This window comes from Artibeus jamaicensis, unplaced genomic scaffold (genome assembly GCF_021234435.1).
Source record: "Artibeus jamaicensis isolate MK-2021 breed Jamaican fruit bat unplaced genomic scaffold, CSHL_Jam_final contig_477, whole genome shotgun sequence".
Lineage (NCBI taxonomy): Eukaryota > Metazoa > Chordata > Mammalia > Chiroptera > Phyllostomidae > Artibeus > Artibeus jamaicensis.
In genome coordinates this window covers 7923827-7948571 of record NW_026521854.1, presented here as the reverse complement: position 1 = coordinate 7948571, position 24745 = coordinate 7923827, and the positions used below count along the sequence as shown (strand labels likewise).

Sequence of the window (24745 nt, the reverse complement as noted above, 5' to 3'; positions counted from 1 at the left end):
TGTGATTCATTGGTGAGGCATCTGGGGGCTGACTGGTCCGGGACGTTCTCAGCTGAGACAGCTCAGATGTGCTGCACACAGTCTCTCGGCCTCCAGCAGGCTGTCTGGGCAGCGGCAGGGCCTCTAGAGGGCGAGCAGAAGGGCACAAGACTCTTAAGGCCCAGCACTGTTCTTGGAACTGGCACCCTGTCACATTCTGCTGAAGCAGCAAGAACAGTCCAAAATTAGCGAGCAGGGAAACAAGAGTCTTTATCTCTTGATGGGATGCATACAGCCACACTGAGAAGGTACATATGTACCAGGGAAGTACATATGTGCCCCCATAGTTAATGAAACCTTACTCATCGAGATAAATGCTATTTCAATACAATGTTTTTGAAATATGGAAATTAATGCTAGAAGAACCACAATGAATAAATATCAACCTGTCTTGAATAAAGACAGGATCAGCAATAGTGCATGCCAAGCCGTATTGGAACCAGAGGCAGAGGGACACTCAGTGACTCCTTAAATTTTACACTCTCTGGCCAGGTTAGGGTGGCACTCTCCTCGCCCTCACCCCTGGCCTGAGTTGGGCTCACGTATTTGGGAGGATGAGCCAGTACCAGCTGCGGCAAGTGTAATGAGGAAAACAGCGTGTTGTGAGCTACAATAACCCCAGTGACCAACTTAGGACCTCGGGGAAGGCATCCCTCTTAGCAGGGACATTTCAGCCAAGACGCAGAGGGTGTGAAGGAAGAGGTGTGCAGAGGACACAGGGCAGAGCGTCTATACATGAGACCCAGCCAGTGCAAAGGCACCCAGAGGTGGAGGAGGCTGGCGGGAGTTTACAGAACAGCGAGGGAGCCATGAGGCTGGAGCTCAGGCTACCACACCAAATCAAAGGAGCCAGACACAACAGGCCAGGTAGTGTATGATTCCATCTCTATGAAATGTCCTGAGTGGGCAACTCCCTAGGGAGAGAAAACAGATTCATGGTTGCGGGTGAGAAGGCGAGGAACAGGGAGCAACTGCTCTTGAGAGTCTCCCTTGGGTGGTGGAAACGGTCCAGAAGGGAACCGGGTGGAGGTGATGGCCGCACAACGCCGTGAATGCGCTGCATGCCGCTGACCTAGGCACTTCAAAATGACACGGAGAGAACGCGGAGGGAACGACAGTTGTGGGAGGCTACAGAAATATTCTAAACTTAGCCATGGTGGTGGTCGAACAACCGAGCATTCAGTGAACTCTACCATTGTTCATCGAATGGGTGGATTTTGTTCGTAAATTATTTCTCAATGGAGATGTTAGACGAGATCGGGTGTGTTCAGGGTGGTATGGCTGTAGACTCAGTGGAGATGTTAGAAATACGCCATTGCAATCTAAGTACATACACTGTTGGCATTTATGAGATCGTATTTTCTCAACATGTTGCCATACATATTATTTGTTGTTTCTGTTGAATCTTTTAAAAACAGCTCTATTGAGGTCTAATTTATATACTTCAACTGTTTTCAGTGTACAGTTCAGTGATTTTTAGTCAATTTGCCGAGTTGTGCAACCGTCACCACAGTCCTAGAACTTTTGGTCGCACCCGGGAGCTCCCTGGGCACTCTCTGTGGTTCACCCCTGCTCCTGCACCCCGTCTCCCAGGCAACCAGCGGCTGCTTTCTGACCCTATAGGTTTGCTTTCTGGACATTTCGTGTAAATGGAATTCTGTGCTCTGTGCTCGCTTGCACCCAGCTTCTTTCACTCAGCCCCACGGGTCTGAGGTGCATCCGAGCTGCTTCACTGCTGCGGAGCTCGGCCTGCTACCGCTGCCGCAGTGCCGTATGGGAGGGGCGGGCCGAAGGGCGTCCACACCGTGTCCAGTTCGTGCTGTTTGGGTTATGCTGCTGTGATCCACCAGGTCTTTGTACTTATCGTGTTTAAACGAGGCAAAAATAGTTCATTCTCTCAACAGATCACGTTCCAGAATTTATTAAACTATTTAAAATGCTTATATTTAGACTATTTCTAGTAATCTGCTATGGTGGATAATGGTGGGATGGATCTCTTATTACTCTTGTCAATATCTTTAGCATTCTGTCCAATATTTCCAGTAAGCGGGACCCTTGAGTTGAAGGGCATGAGCGCTCCTCTGAGTGCGGACAAGTCGTCGTCTCCGTGGTCTCCCGACAGGCCCAGCGCAGCTCATCACTGCCCCACCCCCAAAACTCCGGCGGCGGACGTTGCCCTTCTGCTCTTTTCTTCCCGAGGGGTGGGAGAGCGGTGGGTACTGTTGGGGTGTCTGCAAATAAGGTTCCTTTCATTTTATTATCACCAGGGTGGCTGTTTTTCTATATGTCTATTCAATCTCTGTGTTGACAAATACAAATATTCAAGACCAGTGCCCATTTACAATGATGACCTTTATTTCTTTTTTAAAGTCATCAAACTCTTATTATTTGTAATCGGAAAACATCAGCAACCAATTTATTGAAAACCTCAGTTAGACACGTACATGAAAAGTGAGTTTCTGACCACACAGCTGCATGATGCAGGTGGTTCATGTTGGCTTGGCTTGTGGCAGCCAGTCAGGACGCTTTCAGGGATGTTGTAAGGCAGTTGACAAAATAAGCCATTATTAAACAGTATATTATAAATGTAATTAAATCAGTTCTATTGATACAAGATAATACATACTCAGAACTTGTCACTGTCTAATTGCTTCACCGCACTGCAGCATTACAGATGTTCTTGGCCGCTGCACCAGCGTGGTAGGCATGGTGTCCCCCTGGACATCACTTCCCCCGCCACAGTCGATGGTGGCTTGAAATCAGCCACGGTGGGAGAATTTGCACCAAGAAAAACGACCAGCACCACAAATCCAGGCTTTCTTCCACCACCTCCTTGCAGAGCTGGCTGTTGAGCATTTCCCAGCATATTGCTGTTCTAACCCCTTCCTCCAGGGGCCGTTGGGCCTTATACAGCCATATCCTGCTCAAGGACAGGGGTCCATCCTGAGAAACGACTGTTAGGCAATTTTGTCTTTGTGGGAGCATCATAGTCACGCCCAAGCACAGTGGATGTGTTTACAGCAGCAGCATCACAGCTGGGGGAGGAATGTGTCACATTACAGTAGCTACAATGTCACTAGGCCGTAGGGATTTTTCAGCTCCAGTCTAATGTCATGGGACCACATTGTGTTTACAATCATTAACCAAAATGTCATTACGTGGCTGTATATATATATATATATATATATATATATATATAGTTATATAGTTATATAATTATATAGTTATATAGTTATATAGTTATGTAGTTATGTAGTTATATAGTTATATATACATGAGTATATATTGTATGTATATATGCCTTATATACATATGGCTATATAGTCATATGAGCTTTTACCTTTTTTCAGTTAACATACATTTTACCTCTTTGTATGTCATGTATACACCTCTAATTCATGTTAGCAGTAATATAGTATTCTCTATCCGGATATATTGTACAATATTACTATTTATAAAAATCTTGCTTGAAAATACCCAAATTACAACAAGTAAGAATCACACACTATCTTGCTGGCATTTGAATTATAAAGGAATAAAACTCTCTCCCTTTATTCTCCCCCTTTGTGTCCCCCCCACAAGTGACCGGAGATCACAGCTCCTTTTATGCCGACGGCACATTCTCTCTAGGCTGCTGCCGACGTAGCTCCCTATGGGTTCATGTGCTTGGAGTTTTGTCCAAAATCAGATCGTGGTATTTTATATTCTGTGCTGCAACCAGCTTGTATCACAATACATTGTAACAGTATTGGTAGAGGTCAAGAGTTTGGGCTCCGGGCTCAAATCCTGGCTCCATTACTTATTAACCACGTGACTTTGGTAACTTACTAAATTCTGCTGAGCCTATTTCCACATCTATCTGAGGGATAATAATCATATCTCACAGAGTCGTTATGAGAATTAAAAGAATCTAATGTATGTAAACCCTTTACAACTATGCTTGGCACATAGAAGACAGTAAGTATTGTCTGGTTTAATAATAATGATTATCATGGTCAAGACACTGTATATATACATCCATCTTATTAGTATTATTATTTTAACCCTCACTTGGGGATATATTTATTGATTTGGGAGAGAGAGAAAAAAGAGAGAGAGAGAGAGACATTGATGTGAGAGAGAAACATTGATTGGTTGCCTCCTGTACAAGCCCTGACCAGAGATCAAACAGGCAACCTAGGTATTGTATGTACCCTGACTGGGGTTTGAACCCTCGGCCTTTTGGTTTATGGGTCGATGCTCCAACCAACTAAGCCGCCTGACCAAGGTCCATCTTATTATTTTTAATGCCTGCATAATATTCTTCATATATAAATAATATGCAATTAAAGTGCTTCTAGAACTTCACACAGTTATGCTATTATTTCTGTAAGACATTTCTAGAAGTAGAATTTCTGAGTCAAATTGTACGCACGCTTTTTCTTCAGTCCTCTTTTTCTTAGCCATTGACCTTGGAACATCACCATTGGGTACGTGTAGACCCACGTGAGGTTGCCACTGAACCGGTGCAGAGAGCTCCTGGGTGCTCACCCTTCATTCACCCGACTGGCAACATCTTAAATGATGACAGTATATTACCAAAACCAAGAGATTGCCCTTCGTAACTTTTGATAAATGGTACTAAATCCCCTCTTACAAAATTTATATCAACTTGAACTTCTATCAGCAAGGTAGGACCATAACTGATTTCTTATATCTTTGCCAACCCTCCAACAATCAGCCTATAAGATTTTTGCCAATATGATGGGTAATAATGATATCGGAATTTCATTTTGCATTTTTGTGGTGACTAAAAGGTTGAGCATCATTTTCTAAAGCTTATTGTCTATTGCAGTATTTCTGTCAATTTCCTGTTTATATTCCTTGTCCAATTTGTGAATAGGTTATTTTCATTTTCCTTGCTTATTTGTAAGAACATTTTGTTTATTAAGGAGAGTCTCCATGCATCTGCTATAAACTGCAAACATTGTCTCCCAATCTGCCCTATGCCTTTCAGTTACATTTTACCCTCCTGAAGTTTTACATTTTCATGTAATCCAGTCGCTTCATTTTTCCTTTTATTTCTTTGAAATTCCATGTTTTGCTTAGATAATATCTCTCCCAAATCATAGAATCTCCTCCTTGTAGTTCTACCTTGCTTTTCTTATACTCTCTGGATGATGTTGAACTTTTATTTATTTCAATAATCTCTGTTTATTACAGATTCAACATCTGGGCAGTTGATCTACTCCCCACCAGTTGTTACATGCTTTGCCACATATTACCTGCCCCTCTTTTTTTTGTAAACCAGGGAATTTCCAAGTCAACAGGCATTTTGGTTGGTCAAATGGCCGACCAAATGGAAGGTCAAAGTGTGCCCAGCTAACACGCTCTCCCCCACCCTGGCCCACTGCAGGAGAGATCAGGTGCGTAAAAGTGTTCGCCAAAGGGACGCAGGCCATCTCCGCCTCCAAGGACCGCACACTACGCTTGTGGAACTTGCTCTCTGGCCAGGAGAAATTCACCATTTGGGAGGGAGGCTCAAAAGATCTCACTGAATCTCAGGTCTGGAGCCTCCATGTGGACGAAGAAAAGAAGATTGTGTATTTGGCATCTAGCTCAAAGGTAACAAAGGTGGCTCATAAAAATTTTTATGAGTTACATGTAGCTTGCATTGTATTTTTATTGGGTGGTGCAGGCTTAAATATTAGAGAAATGTTGATTTCAAAAATGATTATAGAAATCATCTTTGTTATCCGAAAAGTTTGGAAAGAACAGTAAAGAAACAATGACTAATAACAGATACTCTCCAAGATAACCACTATTAACATTTACATGATGTTAGTTTATGTGCTATATGTGTGTGTGTTTGCAAATGCCTGTGTGTATAAAACAAAATTGGGATAAAACCATATGAGCAGTTTTATAAAGCTATTTCCTTTTTTATATGTTTTTTTTAAGATTTTATTTATTTCTTTATTTTTAGAGAGAGAAGAAGGGAGGGAGAGGGAGAGACACATCAGTGTGTGGTTGTCTCTCACACGCCCCCTACTGGGGATTTGGCCCACAACCCAGGCATGTGCCCTGACTGGGAATCAGATCAGGGACCCTTTGGTTCCCGAGCCAGTGCTCAACGCACTGAGCCACACCAGCCAAGGCTGTAAAGCTCTTCTCATTGGCTCATAAGCTTAGACAATCTTCAAAAAGAGCTTGCTGAGTGATTTCATTAGATGCCTTTGCATGGCTCCACTATTGTTTATTTAACTGATCCCTTCCTGTTGGACATACAAGTTGTGTACAGTTCTTTGAGCTTTCAAATAACTGAGATAACATGATATATTTTTGTGTGTATCTCTCCTTATTTCTTTAACACAAACCCCAGAAGTAAAGCTAGTGAGCAAATGTTTACTATTTAAATGGTTACTGCTGATAAAAAGATAACTTTTGTGAGGCTAAATAGGGAAACTGCTTTAATCAGTAATTACTTGTAATGGACATACAATGTCAGTAGATATGGTATGGCTGGCTTTTCTCTATTTTTAAAACTTTTTACTTTGCAGCAATTTTAGATATATGCAAAAGTTATAAAGATATTACAGAGTTCCCTCGTGCCCTTGATCTAACTTTCTCCAATGTCAACATCCTACATGACTACATTTGTCAAAACTAAGACATTAATAGTGATCATTTCTATCAACCTAAATCCAGACTTTATTTGGATTTCATTGACTTTCCACAAATGTTCTTTTGCTCTTCCAGCATCCAATTCAGGACACCTCTCTCTGTCCCCCTTATATTTGGAACTAGCAAAGTGTTGGAAATAAAATGCGTGAACTATAAAAAGGAGCAGGTTTTGCATTTGACTCTGGAAAATTTGCAGCCTAGGCCGTCTGCCAAGTTTTCTCTTCCTTCTCATCCTGTTAGGTCAGTGCTTGGAATCTGGAAACTGCGGAGCTGGTTTTCCAAGTCCTGGGAGATGCCTCTGACCCCTGGCTGTGCACGGCGGTGCTGGGGGCCACTCTGCTGACGGTGTCCAAGGGCTGCGTGGTCAGTGTGTGGAGCTCGGCCACAGGCAGAGCACAGGGGAAGCAGCACTTGTCCAGTGTCACAGAGGAAACACCCACCTGTGGGGTCTCAGTCCAGAAGTCAGGACGGATGGTTATTGGGTTCAGCAAGGGCTCCATCTTTTTGGTAAGCAACTTTCACTGAATATGAGGCCAACGCTACTCAGCTCTGAAGTGCTCAGCTGTCCTGGAAGCTGGGAGAAACCGTGTTTTACTAAATGACACTTGACTTCCTAATCCCAGAGATTCACAATCCAGCACATTTCAGGAAACATCTATGGCCATCTCCTGGGGGCTGACCAGCAGGGGCAATGCTGGCACGCAGTCCTGCTGGGGATGACGTGGGAGACAGTGTAAGAATGGGTTTTAGCGCAGTCCCCACAGAGGAGCCAGTAGCTTGGGTACTGCCCACCCGCTCCATCCGTGTTGGATGCTCCCAGGAGCACTCACACAGGGACCCAGTGTGGTGGTGGGATGGGGTGGGGAGTCAGAAAAATACCAATCCAGGCGCAGAGTTGCAGGTGTGCAGTAGGCAACCTCCAGGAATATAAAAGAACCTTGAGGGGATGTGGGTGGGCACCAATAGTAAGGTATATAAGGGGTCACAGGTGGAGAAGCAAGGGCACCACAACAGATTCTAGAGGGGCTGTAGAAGGCATAGGAGTCCAATTGTGCCCTTGACAACTCAACTTAAGGAGGGAGATGAACTCACCAATCACAAATAGCCACACTAAGGAGAACAGGCTCTGTTTTCAGCAGAGGTAGTGTGTTCTTCATTGGGGGGGGGGAGGAGTAAATACTTCTGGAAGAAGCAATCTGGGAAGGCTCCCCTGGGGAGGCACCCTTGGAACAGGAAGGATTTCCAGGATGAAAGGGGAAAGATAGAGGGAATAGAGGATGTCATGGTGGTGAGGTAGGATGTGCCTGACATTCTAAGGAAAAGAGAGGCATCATGGAAACAGGTCACAGAGGGTCTTGAATGCTCTGCTGAGGAGGAGAGAATTTGGGGTGGGGAGGAACATGGCCACTGGAGAATCATCCCAAAGCTCCACACTTTTGGACCTCATGGCCTCATAGACTCCCCGAGCAATCAAGGCAACGAACACAATAATGAAAGAGAACCTCGGTTCTTTTTATCAGGTCTCTTGGATGTTTAATGTTACTTCTTTCTCTGTTTAGTGCTTATCTTCAGCAATATCCTTCAGCCTAGAACGGAACTTGAACTTGGGGGTTAGACACAGCTAGGTTTGAAAATACAAGTTCTGCCCTAAACTAGTTGTATTCTTGGGCAAGCTCAGCCCCTTCTTTGAGCCCAGTTTCCTCATTAGTAAAATGGGGAAGGGCGGGGGGCAGAAGTGGCACCTGCATCCAGAGCCAGGACAAGGGATGGATAGATGGGTGCCTGCTCAGACTTTTGACAAGTAAGATATCACTGCAATGAACTGGAAATAAGGTGCTAGTTAACTCACATTTCTCCCTACATAACTCATCAGTGATGCCCTATTCACATCCCCTCAGCTCTGAAGGCTATTCTGTTCCTAAAGGCTGCTGTTTTGTTGGTCCCAAGCCTGTTGATGATGGTGCCCTTGGTTAGCAAAGCCACAGTGCTCACCTGGGCAAACATCACTTGAAGGGACCTCCACAGTCATGTCCCCCACCAGGGGCCTCTATTACGACTGGGGCAGCTCTTTGTTTCTTTTCTTTTCTTTTTTAAAAGATTTTATTTATTTACTTTTAAAGAGAAGGGAAGGGAGGGAGAAAGAGAGAGACAGTAACGTGTGAGCCTGGGCCATGGCACTTGGCCTCCTCAGGCGCCGTACGTGGGCTGCAGCCAGCGGCATCACCTCCTGGGCCTCCTTTCCTTCTCTTCCATGAGATTAACCGGTCCTCCTGCTCAGGTGGGGACCCAGCAAGCTGGTGTTCCCCATGTGCTCCCTGCAGGGCCCTACACGTGCTCAGTGCTCTGTCCTCCCCCTTTATTCAGTTAGTTAGTTTTAAAAGATTTTATTTATTTATTATTAGAGAAAGGGAGGAAGAAAGAGAGGGAGAGAAACATCGATGTGTGAGAGATACATCTATCCGTTGCCTGTTGTAGGCCCCGAAGTGGACACCTGGCCCACAACCCAGGCATGTGCCCTGACTGGGAATCAAACCAGTGACCCTTTGGTTCACAGGCTGGCACTCAGTCCACTGAACCACATCAGCCAGGGCCCTTGTGGTCCTTATGACCACAGGATGCACTTTGGCAAGAAACTGTCGGGGAACTTTGAAGAACAAGATGTACTATTACTCATGAGTCCTAGAAGGTACGTAGCACACAGCACACCTAAGGGCCACACAGTCGAGGGGAGAGAGAAGAGACAGACAGACAGACAGAGACAGAGAGACAGAGACAGAGAGACAGAGACTGAGAGAGGGAGCCTGGGGCTCTGCATTTGTTACAGTCTAAGGGTGGGACCTATGGTTTCGTAAGTTCACGCTTTATCGGTGAATTTAAAGGGAGGAGTGGGGTCACTCAAGCGGTCTCTTACCTAGGCCACCCACTGGTAGCTGTGTCACACAGCTCACAATACGTTTATTCAAGGTGGACGTCTTTTGGGACGGGCGCCTTGGCAATCAAAAACTTAATGCCAGGCACTTACACTACAGCTGTTTACTGCACACCTCCGACTCTGCACCTGGGCTTTTTTTTCCTGACTCCCCCACTCCCCCAGCACATTTGGCCATTGCGTTAATGCTCCTGAGAGCAGCCTTCCCCTAACCACTGGCGGAGCTAATGGGTATAATCCCAGCTCCTGGCCTCCCTGACGCATGTTCTACACTCTCTCCCAGAGCATCTGAGCAGGACTGAGCTCCATTGGCCCATATCATCGACGCGCTTTATGAGCCACGTTATTGGCTATCTTTCCTTACCAGTCCCATTTCTCCACCATCTGACAGTGTTTCCTGGGATCAACTCCCAAATAAACTACTTGCACTTGAATACTATTCTCAATGTCTATTTGTGGGACAATCCAAACCAGATACCTGGAAAAATATAAATTCGGGCAGAAAGTTGCAGCCAGGACTAGAAAGGCAATCTCTGGCATCCCCAATAAGCTGATGGTCAGGCTATAAAGTAGAGAGAGAGAGATGCCATGATCCGGGAAACTGGTGGCTGGGTTTAAGGCATGGGGGTCTGCAGGGTCTCGTTGGTGCTGGGACACTAGCACTGCTAGAGGAAGAGTCTTGATACCACCCTCAAAACATTTGAGACAGTGGTAAATAAATTTAACTAAAAGTACAATCCACCCCAGACCCAGTTGACGTATAAATTAGATTGATTCAGACCCCTCCACCCTAGAGACCCAACAGGGTACCCTTTTCTCAGGGCACTAGGCTCTACAATCCTTTTACATACGATAGCCATTATATTACAAAAACCATGGCACACCAGGAAGCAAGAAATTGGGACCATAATCAAGAGCAAAGTGGGACCATGGTCAAGAGCAAAAACAGTCAATAGAAACAGACATACAAATGACCCAGATGTTTAAATGATCAAAGACCTTTAAAATGTATATGATAAATAGTGGAAAGGGTGGATAACGTGTGTGAACAGATGGGAATTTCAAATTTTAAAAATTAAAACTAGAGAAGACAATAACATGGAAATACTAGAAATAAAAAGGCAATGTCAGAAATGAAGAATTCATTTAATGGGTTTAAAAGCAGACTGGTCACAGCAGAGAAAGATCAGCAAATTAAGAGCAAGTAAATGGAAATGATCCAAACAGAAATGTGAACAAAATGAAAGGGGGGGAAAGGAGAAAGGCCTCTGTGAACAGTGGGACAATGCCAAATATCTAAAGGACAGTTAGAGTCTCTGAAATAGAGGCAAAAAAGAGAATGCTGCAGAAGAAATATTTGAAGATAATGGTTGAAAATTTCCCAAAACGTATGTAACACATCAGCCCAAAGGTCCAACAGCTTATAGGGTCCCAAGCAAGGTCAAAAGAAAGGACACTACATTTTGGCAATCATAATCAAACTGCTGAGAACCATGCAAAGTATCTCCCGGTCTTAGCAACCAAAAACGTCTCTGCACATTGCCCAGTGTCCTCTGAGGAGACAAAATCACCCCTCCCCCCAGTTGAGAACCACTGCTCCAGACTCGTTAAGTGAAGGAGCAACTTGCAGAACATCTGTGATGGATTGTGCGGCAAAGGACGCTCGTGTGACCATTTATCTAACAAATGGACAACAGTCTCTTCTGGGGAAGAGGAGGAAATACAGGGAAGGTGAAAAGACGTATGTTGTGTATACTGGATATTTCTTTTTAAAATTTTTTTATACAGTATTATTGTTTAGTTTTTAAGTTTTAAAAGAATTGCTTTTAAAAAATATCAGCAGTAACGATATTAAAAATATCATCCATAAGGAAATTCGCTTGCTTCTGCACCTGTTAAATAAATGTTAAACAAATATTTTTTTAAATCCTGGCTTGAACTGGTGCAAAGGACTCGCTTTACTGGGCTGCCCACGTGTCCCATCTTCTCCCTCCCACCCCCTACAGGTAACGGACATACCGCTTTGGGCACATGCCTCGTGGCAGTTGGGCACTCAAAACTCAGTAGCTGGATTGGGGCTGAGAATCAGGGAAAATGAGTGAATCTCCCTCTCAGATTCAAACAAAATCGGTTCATTTATGCAACTCAGGAATGGGGAGAACTGCCTTCCTCTGCCTCCTCCTTGTGTTTTGATTTTATCTGAGCTCTCCAGACCTTCTCTGGGGGCAGAAAACTAATGCTAGAATGTTCTCTGGGTCCCGGAATTGGTTATAACAACAACAACAACGTCAACAGGAAGAACACCGGCCACTTTGGGAGGGTTGACAGGTGGGGCTGGGGGACCATCTACAGGCTTCTCAGTCCACAATAACCCCGGTGAGGCAATCCTGGTATATCATCACCCATTTAACAGATGAGGAAACTGAAGGACCCATGGGGTTAGGAATTTGCTTAGGATCACATTGCTGGTGAGTGGCAGAGCCCTGCATGAAGCTCTTGACCTTGAACCCTCAATCCTGCGGAAATGCTTCATGGGCATGTTTGACTTTGTGTAGGTTTCCTCCGAAGCAGACAGCCTGCTGGAGAAGCTTCCGGAAGCTGTGGGGTTCCTGGTAGTCTCTGAAGATGAGTCCCTTCTCGCCGCAGGTAGCCGTTTGTTCCCTGGGGAGTGAGGAGGGGGGAGCTCTGGATTTGGTTGGAATGGAGAGGGGCTCGAGGAGAAGGCAGAGTCCTAGGCCAGTGATCAGCAAACTTTTTCTGCCAAGGGCTGCACAGTACACACTTTTGGCTTTGCAGACCCAGTGGTCTCTGTCACAACTGTTGAACTCTGCCCTTGTAATGCAAAAGCCACCCAGGTGATATTTCAAGTGGGTGTGGCAACATGACAGTACATCTTTCTTTGTGGATGCTGAAATTTGAATTTCTGACTATTTCTGTGTGTTATGGAATAATCTTATTTTGAGTTTTTTCAACCATTGAAAAAGGTAAAAACTATTCTTAGCTCACGGGCCATACAAAAACATAGGTGGCCGGCCAGTTCTGGCCTCAGCCTGTCACTTGCCAACCTGCGTTCTGGGCACATCTCCTAACCTTTCCGGTTTCTAATTCATTACCTTTGATGTGGGGGTGGTTAGACTGTCACGGAGATAGGGTGGGGCTGGATGAAAGGATGGGGTACAGTCAGGGGTGAGCCGGTCCACACAACCCCTGCTTTTGGGGGCTTGCGGGCTAGCAGGAAAGATGGACACATAGGTAGGCACAGAAAAGGCAAGAACCAGGGGTCATGGAGTGTGGGACAGGTTTTCTTCTTTAGTCTGAGCAGTCAGGGAAGGCTTCCAAGTGGAGGTGACTAACATATGCTCCAGACCCTGATTTTTTTTAAGGGTAGTTTTAGGTTCACAGCCAAACTGAGCAGAAGGTACAGAGTTCCCATATCCCCACTACCCGCACAGCACAGCCTCCGCCTAATCAACACCCCCACCAGAGTGGTGTGTCCTGGTAACCGATATTCCTACACTGACACACCACCCAGAGCCCACGGTTTACATTACACGGTTCCCCCCTTGGTTTTGCACATTCTAGAGGTTTGGACAAAGGGATGATGACATGGACCCATCATTATAGCCTCACACAGAGTATTTCTCTGCCCTAAAACCAGCCTGGCTTTCTGCAAAACCATTTCCAGGGTCGGAGACACTGCAGGCCAGTGCTGTCCAGTAATGCAAAGCACAGACGCGAGCCGTGTTTACGACCGAGAATGTCCTCACGCGCTTATGTAAAAAGGGGAAAAGAAACAGGTGGCCTTCGTGTTACTAATATGTCGTATTTAATCCAAAAGTTCAATGTGAAGTCAATATAAATATCGTTAACATTCAACGTTATTTTTTAAATTTGAAACCTGGTGTGTACTTCACACGTACAGCTTATCTCAGTTTGGACCAGCCACGTTTACAGCCTCGTGCGACCCCATTGGAGAGTGCAGGGCTGATAAACACTTAGCCTCTGAGGTCGAGTGATGGGCAATGGATTGATACATACCCTCTATCCTGTTTCCAAAAGAATGTCAGGTGGCTAAAGTATGTGTAGAACGCAGCACAGCAAATAGGATTGAAAGGAGAAAAAGAAAAACAAACTTAGAGGCACAAAATGCAATCAGGACAGAGGCCACAGCCATTGAGGAGCTCAGTGACCTAAAGACTTGTTACAATTGGGTGTCAAGTGTGGCTCTTCCCAGCATCCCATGAGAAGGAGGAGCCTGGCCAGTTTTTCTCCCACTGTTGTTTCTGGAAGCCGAAAGTCTGAAATCAGAGTTAGTAGGACTGGCTCCCTCCACAGGCTCTGGAGAAGAACCCTTTTTTGCTTCTTCCAGCTTCTGCCTTGTGATTCCTTGACTTGTGGCCACGTCCCAGGCACTGCCTCTGTCCTCACCTCGCCTTCTCTGCCGTGTGTGCCCGTGTGTCATTTCCTTGTGGCACCCAGTCCCCTGGCTTCATTGCCCTTGTCACAGATTGTAACCATTTTATTTTCCTTTCTCCCTCCCTCCCTTTCTACCTCCCTCCCTCCCTCCCTCCCTTCCTCCCCCCCTTTCTTCCTTCCTTCCTTCAAAGATATTTACTGTGTCCAGCCTTGTGCTGGGTTCTGGGATACTCTGAGCAGCCCAAACAGGCAGTCCCAGTCTGCAGAGAACTCATTGTCTTCTGATAATAAATAACTTTGCTGTTTTTCTGGGAGATTATTGATCACTGTCATCCCTGCCCCCCGCCCCACCCCTTGTTGGGCTGTGTGAGGATGAGGGCCATGTCTGTCTTGCTCACCATTGTATTCCTTCCACTGGCACATAGTAGGTGCTCAAAAAACTTTGTTGACTAAATTGGAACTACTCAAGATCCTCCAAGAATGAAAGGCGTAACCCCAGTCTCCACCATTACAGCCTTTGGAAGGTATATGCGGATATTCTTGGCCGACTCGCAGGGGTTTCATCGACTCATAAACACTGACCTTGAACATGAGGACACAGTGGAAACAGCTGTTTTTGGTCCTGAAAACAATCTGATTGTCACTGGGTCCCGGGACGCGCTCATTCAGGTGAGAGAGTGACCTAGGGCCTGTCATCCTGACTTCTGCCTCCAAAATACAAGTATCATTTTTTAGGGATCCTTGAACTTCAAAATATAGAAGCCCACAAAGACCAATGAGAGCAAAACAGGGCAGGTCATGGGGAGGATAAAAGAGGCCTCCTAGCACCTACTGCCAGACCTGTGGAGACCACCCATACAGTCAACAGAGGAGCAGGCATTTCATGAAACCTGAAGAAAGACCAGGAGAGTTTTGACCTTAGAGGGGAGCAGGGTTGGGGGAGGGGTGGAGACCTGTTAAGCTCAAAGTTCTCAGGACATCTTTACATTTTTAAGATTATTGAGACCCCCGCCCCCAGGAGCTTTTGTGGATCATAGCAATTTGATTTCTATATTTTTAACGACTGATTTTTGGTGTATAATTTTAGTATTTACAGAAGACTTACATCCATGGAAAGCCCCCAAATATATAGCCACTCCTCCCCCAGCTCCCCCAATGCTCACGCCTGCTATTACCTCGGTCCCTTGGTCAGACGCAAGGCATTAACACTGGAATGACACTCTTAACTGATCTTCAGATTTTGTTTCAATTCTGTCAGCTTTCCCCCAAATGTGCTCCTATTCTATTCTAGGATCCAGTTCAGAATCCCACATTGCATTTAGTATTTATCGATAATTACCACATTAAAAATTTAAAAAATGAGGAAATCCAGAAATACTGATCCATCAACTTATTTACGTAACATGTTAACATACTTTTATGACAATAACTCCATTTTCTGAAACAAACCAAAAAACTCACGAGGAGAGTGTCTCTTCCACCTCTGGCTTCACAGAGGGCTGCTGGGTCCTGTTTGATTCGGCATGCTCCTGTCTGTCCTGTCATATGACATGTCCCCTAACTTCTGGAAAACACTGGCTGCTTGTGAGAAGAAGAGAATCAAAAAAGCAAATAATGGCTTAGAATTATTATGAAAATAGTCTTGCTTTGACGGAAAGAGCTGGGGGTACCCTCTGAGGGTTCCCTGGAACACACTTTGAGAACTGCCAGTGGGGTAGACTGGTGAGATGCAGGGGTGTTTCAGCGGGTGGCGAGACTTGAAAGCCTTTGAACCTCAGCCCGAGGGTGGACAAAAGAACTGAATCATATTCTCAAACTACAGAAGTCAGCTCTGCCCCTCTGCTCCCCATCCTCAGGTGTGGAGTCTGTCGGAACAGGGGACCCTGCTGGACATCCTGGAAGGCGTCGGGGCCCCCGTGAGCCTGCTGGTCCGGTGCGGGGCCGTGGTGGCGTCTGCCTCGCAGCAGTCCTCCTCCTTCAGCATCTGGGACCTCACTTTCACGCGGAAGCCGCGGGCCTCTGCCCCGTTTCCGGACCGCACCGGCCTCACTGCCGTGTCACACCAGGGAGGCTACGTCTACTTCCCCAAAATCGGGGACAAAAGCAAGGTCGCCATTTGGGACCTGGCAGAAGGTTTGTATGGCAGAAGCGCGGTCAGGTGTGTGAGTGAGCACCGCAGCCCTGATCCGTCCGCTCGGGCCGCTGCCACGGAGCGCCGCCAGCAAGGGCTTGGCAGCAGACATTGATTTCCCACGGCTCTGGAGTCTGGGAGTCCAAGATCAAGTGTCAGCTGATCAAGGATCTGGTGAGGGGTCTCCTCCTGGTTTGCAGATGGCCATCTTCTCATTGTGTCCCCACACGGGAGAGAGCGCAGGGAGGGCAGGCGCTCCTGTCGCCTCTTACGGGTTCACTCAGCCCATCATGAGGTCGCCACCCTTGTGACCTCACCACCTCCCAGTGGCCCCAGCTCTAATGCTGTCACATGAAGGGTTAGGACTTCCACACATGAATCTGGGAGGGACACAAACATTCAGGCCATATCATCCCCATAACTCCAGTCAAATTGGAAGTAGCTGATGGAAAAGAGCATTTGGTTTTTGTAAATTTCTGGCATAGGCGATTGATAGCTGGTTGGCAGTCTCTGTTTTAGTCGAGGTTCCCCAGAAAGCAGGGTGTGTGAGCGCGATGTGTGCACAAGTGGTGTATAGAGGGGCACCCCCAGCAGAAGCCTGAGAGGGAGTGAGGAAGCAGGCAGGGGCTGGGGGCTCCGCCTGGCCCCACCAGGAGTTCCAGAGCATAAATTTCACCGGGGTTTCCCATCTCAGAGCAAGGAGGCCAGCCTTTTGCATTTTCTATCGGGCGGTCAGTGGCCGGGTATCATCCTCGGGGTGGGGTGGGCATGGCCCCCAAGCCTGTCCAGATGAGGGTTCCCTTCCAAGTGCAGTGCGCAGCCCTGGGCCTGGGTGAACTGGCCAGTGAAGGGTCTGGCGTGTTACCAACAGTCTCTGCGACAATCCCCACTGGGGAAATGGGGATATAAAAATTCCTGTTTGTGATAAAATAATATGAGAAAAGAAATTCATTCTCAAGTTCATGTATTCATTGATTTGACAGACATTTGTTTAGTGCGGGCCTCTGGGGTGGGGCGGGCTCAGCAAGACCAACTCTCGAGGTGCTTGCTTGCTGGTTGTGGCGCAAAGCGAGAGGCAAAGAAAGCGAATGTGGTGGGGGGATGAGAGAGGAGCCTGCAAACTCCGGCCCGCAGGCCAAGACAGACGCTCTTGTTTATTTATTATCTGTGGCAATTTGGGAACTACAAAGGCGGGGTTCAACAGCTGCAACAGAAAGCTCACAGTGTGCGAGGCAAGAGTATGTACTCTTCAGCCTTTACAAAAGTGTGGAAAGGAGACGTTAGGGATGAGGTCGGAGAGGTGACTCGAGGGAATGGAAGTCACCGGAGATTGGCAGGTGGGGCGGTGAGACGATGTTTCTTTTTATGACCTTGGGTGGGTTGGGGGTAGGCGTGGAAGCAGGGAAACTTGCAGTGGCCAAGTTGAAGCTTATGGATAATGAAAGCATTATCCATAATTGGAAAACCCGGGGAATGAGCATTCCTTTGATCCATTCTTGATGCGGTCTTCCCCCCACGGCAGGTGAAGAACAAGATGCCCTGGACACCTCCAACGAGGTCAGGTGTCTGGAGGTCGCCGAGCAGGCCAAGCTCCTTTTCACTGGCCTCGTTTCCGGAATTGTCCTGGTGTTCCCCCTGAATTCCAGGCAGGACGTGATGTGCATTCCCCCTCCAGAGGCCCGGAAAGCTGTCAACTGCATGGCCCTGAGTAAGGGCGAGGAGCATCTGGCCATCGCTTACGACAGCATCGTCCTGGTGTTTGACATCAACCGTGGGGACCCCTGTCCAGTCATTGATGGGCCAACCTATACCTTCTATACCCAGCTGCCTATGACCATATCCAGTGTGGCCATTCTGGCCAACTACCGTGTGATTTACGGCATGACCAAAGGCGACCTCTTCCTTTACGAGTGTGTGAATTCCAAGGTGTTCCCTCTGGAGGCCCACGGGAGCCGGGTCACCTGCGTGGATGTCAGCCACAAGGAGCAGCTGGCCGTCAGCGGGTCCGAGGAAGCCCTACTGTGTCTCTGGGACCTGCAGGCCTGCAAGTGGAAATTTGAGATGAGTTACACGGTGTGTGGCCATGCTAGGTCCAGGCATCAGAAAACTGATGATGCGGGTCATTTATTAAGTGCACACACCACCTGCCATTGACCAAGGTCAGGAGTAGGCTCGGGGAAGTGAGGCGCTCACCTCAAGAGCAGAGTTAAAGGGGGTGCTCAAAAACTCAGCAGTCTAGAGAAATCACAACAAATGCAAAAGATCCATGAAGAACAAAAACATCAACACTTAAAATCAAGACAGGATCAGCCCTGGCTGGTGTGGCTCAGTGGACTGAGCACTAGCCTGTGAACCAAAGGGTAGCTGGTTCGATTCCCACTCAGGGCACATGCCTGGGTTGCGGGCCAGGTCAGGTCCCCAGTAGGGGGCGTGTGAGAGGCAACCACATGTTAATGTTTCTCTCCCTCCCTTCTCTCTAAAAAAAATAAGTAAAGTCTTTTAAAAAATAAAATAAAATCAAGAGAGGATCAAATCCTACGCTGGCGTAGCCTCGCCTCCCTCTCCTGAACCCGGGCTCTGTCACCCTCTCACTCGCCAGCTTTGACCGCACGGGCTACACCAGGCTGCGGCCGCTCCTTTTTTTTTTTCCTTAGAGGTTAATGACTTTTTATTGTTGAATGATATTGTGAAGTCCGTATCTACAGTTTAGTTAGGAAAAAATGCCTTGCATTGATAGCAAGGACACATTTATTCCAGTGGAATAAAACAAACACAGACAAAAGACCAGCTACACATTTAAAAAAAAAGACTACATGTTTTTCCTGGCCTGACTTTTGCTATTTGGGACTGTACCTTTCCTGTTAGGAAATTAATCTTACATACATAGTAAGTCTGATTTGTCCTCTCACATTTTTTTAAACATGAAATGCAGCTTCCCACAATGTCTATTTCTATAAACAAAAGACGGAGAACAAAATAGGAAACGGTTTTAAACTGAAGCAAGTGAAAGTAGACTGCTATTAACACCAAACAGCAGAAGAGTTGAGTAAGACGTGCCCCAGGGTGGCTCATCGCCAAGAGACACCTTTGCTCAGAGAGGCGAACTTTTCTGATGCAGGAGTTTATCTCTCACTCCGCAGTGCCCGGCCTGGGCACGTTTCTGGTAAATTGCCAGGTGAAAGAATGTCTACAAAATGTCTGAAAGCTCAATATCAGAATAGGGCTAATTCAAATCAAAACTGTGTGCCGATCTAACTGTACACCTCCGGGCTTCCTTCTAGCCGTAAGGAAGCAGCTGAGACCAGGGCAAACACCAACCGCCCTGCGCCTGGAGCCTTGCTCTAGGCGGGGAGACACTGAGCTCTGTGTGGGCAGAAGTTTTTGTGTTGCTCATTTTGTGTGTCCCTGTCCTTAGGGGAGCTCCAACATAGCCTCAGGACTCCATAAATGTCCATGAAATAAAAATAAGGCAGCAAGTATGTGATGGGTTGGGGAAAGATGGGTGTGTAAGAAAATATAGGGCAATGTCAAGGGGGTAGAGAGTAGCAAGGGCTGCTATTTGAGCAGCCAAGTAAGTCAAATAAGTCCTGTGGAATAGCATTCCAGGCAGAAGGAACAGTAGCTGCAAAGGCTCTGAAGAGGGCATTGGTGACTCCTTTATATATACAAAGTGTCTCAGGGTCCCCACTGCCCATCTCCAAGAGCTATTATAAATTTCCTGTCCATATTATTAAGAACTACATTGTATATTATATTATATATACATTATATAAAAATATACATATTAAAATATTTTGTCATTTAACCCTAATGATGATCTTGTACCTTTGGGGTTATTATTCCAGTTTTATAGATGGGGAACGAAGTCCATACTTTAGGTTGCAAGATGTGAAAACTGTTAACAAACACAGGGAGGTGATCTTGTACTAGGAGAGCAGAGTATGAGTAGTGTCATCTTAAAAAGCCTTTGTCCCACCTGACTTACGTACTCACCTTCATGCAGCCACCACAAGGCCGGGATGTAAGGAACGTGTTGCCTTGTTGAGATGGGAAATGCCACCGCTGCAGTTAAATACCCCTCGATTTCTGTCTTGTTTCTAAATGAACATAGTGTTGGAATGACTTTAGAATCGCAGAAAAGCTTAGACGTACAGCCCATTTACTCACCTGGCTTCCCTTGATGTTAATGTTTCATATAACAAGAATGTGTTTGTGAAAACTGGGAGATTAACACGGGAACACTATTATTAACTGAATTATCAACTTCATTGGGATTGTACGTTTTTGACAAATTCCCTTTTTCTGCTCCAGGATCCAAGCCAGGATCCCATATTGCATTTAGCACAGAGCTTTTAATTAAAGACAACGATAGCTAATACCTGTGTAACTGAGGTCACTTAAGATGCAAACCCTAGAATTTCTTCTAGGGCTTGCATCCAATGCCAAGCAGGGATCTCTAAAACTCTCAGCCCAGTCTCGGTGAAGGTGTGTTTTGACCCCCAAACGCTGATGCTGCCTGACTGTCCGGGTTCTCACTCGATCCGTCCCCCGTGGGGTGCTCACAGGTCTGGCTTCCTACACCCGGCCCGGGGCTGCTGTCCCGTGTGTCTCTCTGTCTGAAGTCAGGGTGACATTGTCTGTTTCCACAGAACACGTACTGCCGAGGAGTCCAATGTGCTTGCTTCTCCAAGGATGACAAGTACGTGTACGCGGGCTTGAGGGATCGGTCTGTGATTGTCTGGAGCGTGCTGGACGGTGAGTCGTTTTTTTTCTTTTTCTCTTTTTAAGACTTTGTTTATTTATTTATTTTAGAGAGAGGGGAAGGAAGGGAGTAATAGAGGGAGAGAAACATTGATGTGAGAGAGAAACATCAGTTGGTTGCCTCTCATAATGCTCTTGACTGGGGACCAAACCCACAGCCCAGACTTGCACCCTTGACCAGGAATTGAACTGGCAACATTTCACTTTGCAGGATGATGATACTCCAACCAACTGAGCAGCACTGGTCAGGGCAAGTCATTTTGATATGAGAACAGGATCGAACTTAGATCTGGAGAAAAAGGCCCTGCTCTGGGCCCTGTACATTAGAGGGCCAGCCCTGGCCTCCTCTAGCTGGTTCCCCCGGAGGCCTCTGCAGGCCAAGGGGACAGGCCCACCTGGAGCTACAGCTCCTCTTGTAGACCCCACACTCTGGGTACTTGGAAGTCCAGTGCCCGTTGGCCAGGAGCCCCCTTCAGGGCCTGCACAGACGCCTTCCTTTGGTCCGCCCGGACTGTGCCCCCAGTGTGCATGTCTCTAGGTTCAGGGAGTAACTGTGGGTGCTGTGCACAGAGTCTGGATGCAGCTGGGTGTGGGGAGAGGAGGGGGTCCAGCCACAAAGAGCCAGGGGAGGGCTCTCCCACACCGCTATATTCCAGCGTGGAATTCTCAACCTGGACCTGATCTTCCAGGTGGTTCCGAAGGTACAGCCATCCATGTAGGAGGACAGAACAGATTCCGTTTGATCGTGCCTTGGCTGGATTTACAGCATGTAGATATTGCGTCTTCCAGGATGTGGGCCTTGATTCATTCTTTTGCCCCAAGTCTCATAAAAGTTAGGGGCAGCCTACTTAAGACCACTTTGAAAACCCCACATCTCTTGGTCTGCTTAATATTACACTGAGGGCATATTAACAAGAGTTGACACTTCCTGTGCACTGAGTGCTTACCGAGCAATTTAATTCTCTCAATAGTCATCCCCATATTACAGAGCAAAAACTAGGGCTCTGAGAGTAGGTGGCTTGCCCAGGGTCACATGGTGAGTAACTGGTAAGCCGTGGTTTGGAGCTGGTCTGCCTGGTCCCCTTACTCTCCTCCATCACCCTCCTATACTGTTTCCTATGGACGGTAGCTGGGGGATGAGTGCCACTGCCATTTAACAAATGAAGAAGCTGAAGTTTAGAGAGGTTAAAGGAATTTTCCAAGGCCACAAAACAGGTAAGTAACTGAATGAATATCAGGTAGAGTCAAATACATTGTAATCAAACACATTGCAATAGAATGCATTGCAATGCAATGCATGCAGTCCAATACATCATGACTGTAGGCTAATACATCATAATCTATTACATTGTAGCAAAGATGCCTAGCAGAATGTCACCGATGGCCCAAAAACTGAGGTTTGTGGAGTGTGGCCTCAAAAGCCCATCCGGGCAGGTTCGCAACTTCTCTGTCACTCCTCCTTCAATAATAATAATAAAAATAGTATTTACTGAGCTCACTCTGGGCTGAAATTTATAGTAAGCACCCAACATGAGGACATCTTTAAAGCTTCAGAATTCCCCTTGGCACATAGATTCGGTTACCCTGCACACATTGCAGATGAAGCGTGAGGGACTCTGAGAGGTCGGATGTCACACCTGACCCAGTAACGGGCAGAGCAGAGATTTAATCCCATGCAGCCAACTCTTAATTGTGTGAGATAGAACCTCTGTGGCCCTGGTTTTCTAATTTGTGCTGCCTGCCCTCCACCTCCCGCAGGCACCCTGCTGGCCACCCAGTTTGTCCATGCCGTGGTGAACAGAATCATCCCAACCTCCAACGGCTTCATTGCCCCCACCAGGCATGGCTATCTCCTCCGTGAACGATTCCAGTGCCCTTCATCCAGAGCCTCGCAGCAGGACTCTCTCCAGAACTTCAAGAAGGCAGTGTGGATGGTCAAATCAAGGCGGAGGGAAGAGCTGGCTGCTGCTGCAGGAGCACTGCAGGACTCGGGATTAGAGGGTGCCCAGGGAAATGAATGCAAAGCAAACAAGCGTTCACAAGTCTGCCTGATAGTGTAGAACTGCCTGTGGGGGAACCTATTCCCTGAGTGTCCCCTATTCAATTCTGCTGAAGTGAGGAGAACTAGGTATTGACGTATATCTGGACCCAAGGCCTCAGATCATGTGACACAGACCTTGCTTCTCAACATCTTTCCATTCCTCTCTCCTCCTTGGGGGGTCCATTTGCAGACCTGCCATCCCTAACTTTGCAACATGGCAGCCATTTCAGTAGAAAAGAGAGCTTCCCTTTCCCAACAGTTTGAACTGAAGTCCTGGCCTCGATTCTATTGGTCCCAGTTGGCTCATATGCTCATCCCGGAACCAATCAATTCTCTAGGAGAATGTAGCTCTGTGATAAGCCAGCCTGACTCAATGACTTAATTGCCCACCAGGGCTCTCAGTCCACCCAACTCTGTGGACTGAGAATGGGAAAAGCTATTCCCAGCAGAGAAACTGGGGTGCTGGTACCAGGCAAAGCGGGGATGGGTGGATGTAAGACTGATTGAACCACAGACTCGGACCACAAAGCTTTACAGTTTATAAAGCACCGGGTGCTGTGGTCTGATCCTTATCATAGCCCATACTTCTGGGAGGGCAGAAGTTTCCAAGTCCACTTTACACACAGGTAAGTCAGCCTTGCAGAGGTCGCTGTGACTGGCTCAAGGTCACGGCCCTAGGTGCAAGAGCTCTGAGAAACGAGAATAAGCAGCTGTCTGTCCCGTTTCAATCCCTCTTGGACCAGCTCTTCCCTTTTAGTCTCATGAGCATGGCTATCCAGTCCACAGGCGGCACAGTCAAATGCCCGAAGGGGCCAGTGAGAAGTCCAGACGGCCCTCGTGCCCCCGGCGGAGTAGCCGAGAGTGATGGAGACAAAGCAAACATGGAGGACACACGCTCTGCTGGGATGGGCGTGGGCACCTTGGCTCTATCCTGGCCTCTCTGCGAGGAAGACAGCCCGCCTTTGCCAGAGCTTTCTGCAGTCATCCGCAAAGCCAGAAACCTAGACTTTTAGGCAAAATGTTTTCACTTTTAAAAGTTGGTGATTGGCTCAAATTTACATCTCCAGGCACATTCAGCCTGTGTGTCTCCAGCTCCTGGGTGACTTCAGGCCCCAGGCTGGTGTTACACAATCAACTTGTCAGAGTCCTTCCATCTCCTTGGCTCCCAAACTTCAAGGAAGAAGAGGCCTTTTTTTTTTTTTTAACCTTAAGAAATGGAGGCTCTTGGAAGTAGATGGCAAGAGCTGTCAACATCTCCCAGACGTGCTTTGGACCATCTCTGTCCTGTGGAAGTTCAACAGTCCAACTGTTTCCACTGAAATGACGCAGACCTTGCTTCTTTGCTCGCAGCCTCTCAAAGCCCCCACTTGCTTCTGGGGCTCTTATTGTAAGGACAGGAGAGTCCAAATCTCCCAGGTACTGGTCCTCCTCCCTTCTGTGATATTCAGAGTTTCAGAAAAAGTGACCTGAGAAGAACAGAAGCTTCCGAGCTGCATGTGACCCAACTGACTACCTTATTCAGTCGTTTCCCAAACCAGGGTTCTGAGGAAGGCAGTGTCACACTCCGCTGGAAAATGTCTTAAACTGCAGTTATAAAACGCATGCTCAGGTGAGTTGGGCAGCAGGTTTTAAGGTGCTGGAGATCACCGACTTAGGATTCTCCTGCCATCTCCATTGAACTTAGATTGCCAGGGGAGCCCTGAAAAAACCGTTACTCTTTGCCACCAGTTCTCTGTCAGTCAGGGAACAAAGTGGGCGTTGTGAC

General features: G+C 47.0%; 1 protein-coding gene across 1 annotated transcript in view; it reads left to right on the top strand.

The window, feature by feature from the left end:
* NWD1 (NACHT and WD repeat domain containing 1) overlaps positions 1 to 23483 on the top strand; it is a 37546-nt gene extending 14063 nt beyond the window's left edge. The window contains exons 8-15 of the mRNA XM_037142134.2: positions 5435 to 5643; positions 6943 to 7209; positions 12187 to 12277; positions 14562 to 14716; positions 15904 to 16180; positions 17701 to 18251; positions 20828 to 20933; positions 22698 to 23483. Of these exons, the coding sequence (XP_036998029.2) occupies positions 5435 to 5643; positions 6943 to 7209; positions 12187 to 12277; positions 14562 to 14716; positions 15904 to 16180; positions 17701 to 18251; positions 20828 to 20933; positions 22698 to 22999 (1958 nt within the window). The 3' untranslated portion in view covers positions 23000 to 23483. The remainder of the gene's footprint in view (positions 1 to 5434; positions 5644 to 6942; positions 7210 to 12186; positions 12278 to 14561; positions 14717 to 15903; positions 16181 to 17700; positions 18252 to 20827; positions 20934 to 22697) is intronic.
* Positions 23484 to 24745: the final 1262 nt, after the last annotated feature.